The 9,356-nt window shown below is 29.0% G+C and overlaps 1 protein-coding gene across 1 annotated transcript; it reads left to right on the plus strand.

Moving 5' to 3' along the window:
* Window positions 1-2,553: 2,553 nt before the first annotated feature.
* Window positions 2,554-5,664, plus strand: LOC120250305. Its single transcript, XM_039259103.1, has 2 exons — window positions 2,554-3,274; window positions 5,486-5,664. The coding sequence occupies exons 1-2, from the start codon at window positions 2,651-2,653 to the stop codon at window positions 5,552-5,554; spliced, it is 693 nt and encodes a 230-aa protein (XP_039115037.1). The 5' UTR covers window positions 2,554-2,650; the 3' UTR covers window positions 5,555-5,664.
* Window positions 5,665-9,356: the final 3,692 nt, after the last annotated feature.

Here is a 9,356-nt window from a genome sequence, read left to right on the forward strand (position 1 = left end):
TCAAAGATCTAGGACACGTGCATTATTTTTTAGGCATTGAAGCAATTTAGAGAAATATAGATATCATACTTAGTCAAGGGAAGTTCACTTTGGACTTATTAGCAGAGTTTAACTGTCATTCTCTCAATTCTGTATCAAGTCCATTAGTACCTGGACATAAATTAACCATTGATATGGGGAACCATACAAAGGCCTAGCTTTATACAGAAAGTTGATTGCCAAATTAAATTATTTGACCAATACAAAACATGATTTGGCTTTTTCTGTGCAACACCTAAGTCAATTTATATCTATAGCTCATGTTCCTCATATGGAAACCATTTTACATGTCTTGAGATTATCTCAATTCTAACCCAAATGGAGGAATTTTGTTGAGTTCATAGCCTTCATTTTAGCTTCATGTCTATTGTGACTCAGATTAGGCTACATGTTCTCAGACAAGACATTTAGTGAGTGGATTTTGTATAGTTGTAGAAATTCTCCTCTCTCATGGAAATCTAAAAAGCAGACAATTGTAGCTTTATCTTCAGTTGAAGAAAAATATAGGTCCATGCGAAGAGTGTGTGTAGAGTCAGCATGGTTTACCAGATTGCTTCAAGAAACAATTCACTTAGTCCTTGAATAATTACAAGTAGGACATATTACTTTGCAACATGTCCTAGCTAAAATTTAACTTGCAGATATCTTCACTAAATCATTATCAGGTCCTTATCATCAACAGTTACTTCCAAGTTTGGGGTGTCATAGTTTTTAAACACCCTTCAACTTGCAGAGGGGTTGTTGAAGATTTGGTTTCATTATTTGAAGCTTTGAATTTATTAAAAGAAGAAGAGGAAGCATGTTTGGATGGCAGTAATGGTTCCTCCAAGGGAGGAACCATTACTTACACTTTCCCATACCCTTGTTTGCGAATACTTTTGTGGAGGTTATTATTACCTTGTGGGAGTCACCATTAACCCCCACAGGGTAATGAAGCATTCCCCCTATATTGGGGGGAATGAAAACAGACGGAGGGGGAATGTGTACAAATTACCCATTTTACCCCTCATAATATATTAATATATTAGATAAAAATAAATATATTAATATTAAAATAATTAATATTTAATTATAATAATCATATAATAATTATATTAAATAAATATTATTTCAAATATAAGTAATAAATTAATTAATAATAAATAAGTAATTTAAATAATTAATTATAATAATTAAAATTTATTTAAAATATTCTATAAACAACAAAATTTAATTCTTTATATTAAGGACATAAAAATAATTTTACATCATATCTTTTCATTACTTTTTCAATGCCTAATAAATTACTCTTCTACTTTTCTTATTTCTGATAGAATTATTTCTCCAATCAAACACCTTTTTATTACTATCCCCTACTCATTCTTCCCACCTCCTCCTTCATTATCTCATTCCCTTTCATTTTATTACGGTAATCCAAACGCATTCCATCAAGAGCAAAGAAATAAGAAACATAAGTGCAAAGAAAGAAGAAACAGAGTTATATGACATGTTAGCAACGTCTGTTATGACAGGTCAACTATTCAGTTAGCCATGTCAACATATAATATAAAGATAACTGTACAGTTAATTAGTTAGCCACACTAGCTCACATTTTCTGTTTGTCTGATGAGGCTAACATTGTATATATTGTTATAAAAGCTCTCTCTGTTGTTTGGTGATCTTAATTAACATTTGAATGAAAGATCAATACTTCTCTTCTTTATCTTCTTCTCCATCTTCTTCTTGTTTTACATTGTTTTCTTTGCTTCTTCAACTGGATTGCAGGTGTGAAGTGATCCAGTAGAGCAATCTCACAGTGTCTTTTGAAGAACAAGAGGTAATCAAATTGATCTCATTTGGAGCTTTTCCAACAAGATTCATAGTTGTTTAATCTTATTATGTGTGTGGATTTGTTGAGAACTTTTTGCTATTATACAAAAAAATAATAATAATAATAAAATAAAATAAAATAAAATAAAATCATGTGAGTTTTATAACTATATATTAATCTTAACTAATAGTACTCCCTAGCCTCTCCAATTAACATTTGGACTTACAAGATTGGTTAAACAAATCAAATGAAATTACTCAATAGCCCTTACACTCTCATTTACTTGAGTGGGTCCCACACCAACCTATCATCCCTCTCAATATTAATATATATAACATTATATTATATACTTTATCTTTTTTTTAAAATTTTATTTTAATTGTTTTTATTATTTTTCATACGTGTATATATATACATAAACATGATTTTGTATATTTTAATATTCTTTTTTTAGTTATATTGTGTTTTTATTTTAATTTTGTTTTCATTGTTTTTCATTTATATATATGATTATTATTATTATTTATATTTATTTTATTTAATTAATCTAATAATATTGGTGTTTGTGTGTGTTTTTTTTTGTATTTTTTGTTAAGTGATTTTTAAAAAAATGATTTGTATTATTAGATGAACCCGTAGCACATGCACGGGCATCCATACTAGTATTTTTTAATTTTAAGAAAGTAGACAAGGCACGTGTTAAGATCATCTCGCTTCTTAAACCCACAAATTAAGAAGCAGCAGCAGTGAAGAAGCTCCATCCATCCATCCATCCATCCATCTTTGATCTCTCTCTCGGCCATGGATCCAGCCACAATCGTCTCCACAGTTGGCATCTTCGTCTTCCCAGCTCTCCAAGTTGCCCTAGAACGCCTCGTCGCTTACCTCTCCAAAGATCAACCATCGCATTCCGCCTTCGACGATGACCTCGAGCGTCTCCGCCTCTCGATGTCCAACATCCCAGCCCTAGCCTGCGCCGCCGAGCATACCCCTTCACCGGACGCCGGCTTTCTCGACCTTCTCTGCCAGCTCAAGGACGCATCCGACTCCGCCAATGACCTACTTGACGATCTCGAGTACCACTCGATCCACCTCCAAGCCCGGTCCTACACCCCTGTCTCTACCCCATCACCCACCTTTGAGTCCCAGCCCTCTCGCGCTCGATCGGCGTCGGTGGGTGATGCCGTGGCTGCTGATTCCGGTCAAGAGTCCTTCATTGCGTCTGCGGATTTGCCGTTGTCGCTAGCTCTAGATGCGATTAGGGCCTTCAGTTGGGGGAAGGCTGTGCGAGTTCTCTCTGGAGGGAGCTCGGCCAAGATCCCGGCGGGTCTCTCCAGTGCGACTGCATCACCGCCCGATCCCAGCTCAAGCAATAGCACCTCCACCTCTTCTTTTTCCTCTTCTTCTTCTCCTTCTTCTTCCCAGGTATTGAAGTTTTCTTTTTGTTTATGCTTTTTATGTTACTTTGTTAGAAGATTCTAGAAATAGTTTTATTTTGAGAAATTTTATTTTATTCTTAAATAACCTAGTTTTGCTTATTTTTAAAAGAAAATAAAGTAGAATTATAGAATAAATTCCTCGCACACTTTAAAGTGATTAATAATTGCTAATATGTATTTATAAAATTTGCGTAAAAATATATGTATATATACTTTATATTCATATTATTATAAATCCATCTTCATCAATAATTGTTGAATTGCAAAAAGATTTTGGGTAATATTTTTTACATTTCCCTTTTTCCATACATGGTGCTTGTAAATTTGTCAATCCACATGGTCCATGCATCATAAATGAACTTACAGCATCATAGGCTATGGGATCAATTTCTTTATTAGGGAGCTCTGCTGAAACTATACTATCAATCTCTTTTGTTGTCATAGTATTATTTCTCCTTTCCAACCAGAGCAAAATGTGTACATGTGGTAGCCCTCGCTTTTGAAATTCAACTGTATAAACAACTTTTTAAAAGGGTACAAATGTATTTAGTATATGGAAAAAACTATCATGCAAAATTTTTTACATTAACTATATTTTGGTTTTTTTTTGTAACTAACCTGCTTTTGTAGGCCCAAAATGTTGATTCTTTATTAGATCATTTATCAGATGCCGCAGTTTTATTCGGAAAACCCTTGAAACTAAATCAGGCCTATCTTCAGGCTTTTGTCTCTTAATACTTCTTAATGCATCTGATATTTCTGTCCATCGAGGATTGCAAGTGAATGTAATAAAAAGTTTAGGATAGCCAAAATATCTGCAAATAGCCATTGCATCTTGATACTTTTCAAACATATATCTTGGGCCTGGTATAAAACTTGCAGGTAAAATAATTCGCTTTCCAATTGAACTGCCACATATATCTTCTTGGTTCATTGCATCTCTAACATTCTTAAACATTTCTGCTCTTAATGATCTTTGGTGTTCTCGTATATATCTTAATCTTGTTTCTTCAATTATAGCATAACAGTCAACTATAAATTGTTGAAACAGGCGACCTCCTCTTAGCAAAGTATTATCATTAACATTTCTTTGTTGAATTAGATAAGCATAATATTCTCTCATGGTCAAATACTTTCTTGATAATTTATTTCGTATTGAAGAATTTTCATAAGGTATGTTTAGATGAAAACAATCTTCACCATATGGGAAAAGTAATGGATATTGAAGTGGCATAAATAAAGGGTGTAAATCACTGATCCTTTTTAAACCTTCTTGTCGATGCTCTATTATAATATCTCTTCCATAATCACTAATTCCAATATCACCAACAATTAAAGCAGCAATTTCATCAGTTGTTGGTACAGAATAATTGTGTTCTTTAGGATTTCGATGTGCAAGCAATTTTATTTTTATCGGTAATTCTTTACATTGTTTTTGCATTTCTCTTGCAGTGCGGAAAATTTGGACAATTTTATTATGCTGATCTAACATGTTTTTTAATTCACATACAATATCACTATCGACTCCTTCGATTTCATTATTGCTTTGGAAACATGTTGTTCGATAATTTAATTCAACATCGGATTCAACCATATAAACTTGCGCAAATTTAGGTCTTTGATTGTCCATTGGAAGTAAAGATCCCATTCTATGATAATTTTGTCCTGAAAGCTTGAATACATAAGGTCCATTCGTATAATTAATGCTATTATCAACTATGGCACCTAATGAAGTAAATTGGAAAATTGAATTGTATATCCGAATTCGTTCTTTAAATTGTGAACATCTTGATCGACAATTGCCATCAAATAACTCTTTTAAAAAAGATGGCATTGGTTTATCAGGTGGAAGATGAATAAGCCCTTGTTTGCAGCACATATTAAATCTAGGAATAGAAATCGATTTAGAAATATCAATCGATTCATCGTACCACATAGATGCGCTGCAAAAAGAGCATTTTAATTCTGGTCCACCAAAATATGAAGCCTGAAAGCATGTTCCTGTCAGAAACATGTAAATTTTAAAAAATTCAAGCGTATTTTAGATAAGAATAATAATTGAAATAGTTATGAGAAGCCTTACTTTTATGTTGATTGTTTGTAACAGCAATCCATTCATTTAGATGCAACTGATTGGAAGGAAAACTCATATTAGAATTGTGTGGATCATTATCAGTGATATCCCTTATTATTTCAGATCCTGAATGTCCAAAATCGTATGCTGAGTTACTTGTTGAAGCACCAAGGTCAGAATACTCTTCATTGAAATTTGAAGATTGACCATCATTCAAATGGATCTTAAAACGATCAAGCTCACCATAAACTAATTGGTTTGCTGTTACAGTTGTAATTTGACCATTGCTTTGAACAATTGAATGTGAACAAATATGATCAAACATTTGTTCATCACTATGGCTAGCTGCAACTTTTCCACCTCTTTGTTTTTGATTTCGTGTTTTTTTTGATCGCATAATCTCCATTCGTTTTCTTTTGTTACTTGTGGCCTCTAACTTATTGACTATAGGTAATTTAATAGCCTTCTTGACTTGATGGGACTTAGTCATTGTAAAGTGTGATAAAAGAATCCTTCAAAATACAATTAGAATAACAAAATTACCAATATAAAATATAAACAGTAATAAATTTTAATTTGAATCTAACTATGGAAACTAAATTATGAATTAATATAAAAATGAGGAAATAATTTTATTTAAATTTAGAAATTATGGAGCATTAATCAAAATAATATAAATCACATATGATTACCACATTAAAAATGCATAAATATAATCCAACAAAGTTACATAGATAATATAAATAAAATAATATAATATAAGTAAAACGCATATAGACACATGGATATGAATTGAGTAAAACTATGATTTTATTATTGTTGATTTTTTTGAAAAATGTTGCACAAACCATAAAAAAGTAGAATGCAATACAATATCATTTGTTCAAATTATATAAATAGTGTATTAAAAGACAATACCATGTAAAACAATATATTTTTGGTATATATATCTTATTATTGCCAAATCAGGCAAAAAAATATGTAATTTCGTATTTTTTTATTATTATCAAGTATTTGTGTATTATATATTTTGATCATTTGTTCTAATTATGCATACATTATTAAAAATTAAATTACAATACAATATCATATAAAATAATATATTTTTGTAAGAATTATATAATTACAATACAATATAAAATAGTATATTTTTTATATGAATTGTATAATTGATAATTTTTTTAAATATTACACAATTTATTTTTTTAATCTATTATTTTTTTGTGCATTTTCAATTAACATTAATAACTCATATTAGTAAGTAATTCTAGGGAAAAAAATACACACAAAATCTAATAGTTTAGCGTTTAAAAAGGACATTTGAAATCAATGCACAGTAGATGAATGTATACAAAAGAAAATAGACAAACAATAATAATTATTAAAATTAGCACATACCAATTTATGATGGATCAGAAGTTTAATAGGAAAATTGAGAACCTGCAAAATATAAAAATTATATAGAACAGTGTAAGCTTTATTTGTATACATAACAATTATTGTCTCCAAATATTCTAATATATACATATATATATATATATATATATATATATAATATGTAAACATATATTACACACATACTTTTTATGCTACCATTGAATTTGATTTTTCTTAGCATGCAATTTTTTTTTTTTTAGTTAAATGTATCACACTCCACACACCTTTTTCATGTCAATAAATATATAATGTTAATATAATATATTAACATTAAAATATATTACACTATATTATATTATATGCTTAGTTATAATAACATTTTTTTAAAAAATAATTTGAATTCTATTCTTGTTTTCTGGACGTATATAAATATAAACATTAATTAATCCCGACACTGGCGTTGAAAGATTGAGGTGGGGTTACACAACCCCGTACATGGAATTTAAAAAATAAAATTATTAATTATATATATATATATTATGTTGTTATTTATAATTTTTTAAATAGCAATACATATATGGATAAAAGTAACCATAAAACCTTTCATTTTCTTGCTTTTACACTATGTCTTTATGTTTAAATTTCTTTTAATTTTTTTAAACAATATCTGTATATATCTATATATATTAATTTTTTAAAGAAACAAAAAAAAAATATATTAAAGTAAATAACAAACAAATACGAAAATATAAATATATTTATCTATTGGAAAACCAATCGTAATTGGCCTTCTATCTTACTTGTTGATGTATATACATCCTATATAATTGTAAATCTATATAGTATGTATATGTATGGATAAATCAAACCATAATAATATATGTATATATTCTCTTAAAACAAACAAAAAAACATCAAAATTAACAAACTAATACGAATATATGCAATTGTAAATATATATGCTATGTATATTTTCAGAATACACTATTATAGAGCACAAAGTATACCTGATGCAAACTCTAGCTAATTTTTAAAATCTCTTGCTAACTTCCTTTTGCTGCATAAAAATTATAAGTGTTAGTTTATAAAATAAATTAATAGTTTCAAATGAAACTAAATATAAGTAAAAGGAAGAACCTCACATAATACAAACACCAATCTAAAAGGAAAGCCGAAATCTTGAGTGGTAGATTTGTTCATCAAAGCATAAGAAATACTCATAATATATATATATATAGGCAAATCATTACATCCAATTATATGGAAAAGAATATTTAATTACAATGAATAAGATAAAATTAGGTTTACATCTTTTCATCTCTAATGTTAGTTTGCATGACCTGTCAACAAATTTAGACTTATTATGCCACCAGGCTTTAAAAAAAAAACACCAAACATTGATTCAAAACACTTTATTGAATAGTTGAGTTTATTTGAAAATGAAATAATTTGATAATGTCTCTTATCTGAAACATTTTTTACTTATATAGTACTTAAGAGATAATGGCTTTTGGAGAAAAAAAAATTTTCTGGGTTAAATGCCATTTTTGCCATGTTTGATTTTGATGCAAGAGAATTTATTCTCAATAGATATAGAGGATATTTCTGTAAAATCATATATTTACATATATATATATAATAACATTTGAAAAATAAAATAAAACTTAATCAGATGATTTCTCTCCTCAAACATGAGATTATCGATAAATATTTTTTAATTAATATTACAGATAATAACAATAATTATTATTATATTTAAAATAAATGGTAACCTCCGGCCATCCCCTCCATGCACATTATGTAATCATGCGCTCCTTCTGGCCCCACCCATCGAAGTGCTCAAGATAGCAGTTCAACTCTACCACCTTCTTCCTTCCCTTTTCCGCAACTCATGTCCAGTACGGTGCAGATTGATGGGCAGTCCGAAACGATGCGATCATGAGAAAAATACATAAATAAAACAAAAAATTAAACCTAAATAATTAAAAAAATTGTTGTAACAAACTAGAGAAAAAAGATTGCCACAATTCCAAACTTCCAACCTAAATTATTAGAAATGGATTTATATATATATATATATATATATATATATATATATAAACAAAAAAAAAATAACACAAAATAATTTAATTTATTGAGAGAATCAAAAATCAAAATCAAATCTTAGCAAAAGGGAAAAAAGAACAAATACATTTACTAAATCCACCTCCTGATAGCGAACATCATAAAAAGAAAAACGTGCCTAAAATTTTGGATAAAGATATCTGAAAAGCATTAATTCAAATGCATTTCTACACAAATCCAAACAATAACAATTTGAATAACTATGTTGATAATTCTGAAATAAAAACATTCCCTTAAAAAACAAGGAAAAAAAGTAAAAAGCATTACACCATTGTTACCTTAACACTTGAATCATAAGTATAACAAATTTATCTTTAAATATATTTGTTTGAACTATATACTAAATTTAATAGAAATATATAGATAATGAAATCTTTAAAAAAACAAATGAAGGAGATAGAGTGTTAGAGAGAATGAGAAACAGAGAAGGAAAGAAATATGATAATGATGACGGATAGAGCATAGAGCATAATTAAAAACAACATGGAATAAT

The sequence above is a fragment of the Dioscorea cayenensis genome, chromosome 19, assembly GCF_009730915.1.
Source record: "Dioscorea cayenensis subsp. rotundata cultivar TDr96_F1 chromosome 19, TDr96_F1_v2_PseudoChromosome.rev07_lg8_w22 25.fasta, whole genome shotgun sequence".
Classification (NCBI taxonomy): domain Eukaryota; kingdom Viridiplantae; phylum Streptophyta; class Magnoliopsida; order Dioscoreales; family Dioscoreaceae; genus Dioscorea; species Dioscorea cayenensis.

Excerpts from the sequence above, each read along its gene's own strand:
- LOC120250305 (XM_039259103.1), top strand. The coding sequence starts at position 2,651 with ATGGATCCAGCCACAATCGTCTCCACAGTTGGCATCTTCGTCTTCCCA. Across the intron at positions 3,275-5,485 it reads CTTCTCCTTCTTCTTCCCAG|ATCCTGAATGTCCAAAATCG; the intron begins GTATTGAAGTTT and ends TTATTATTTCAG.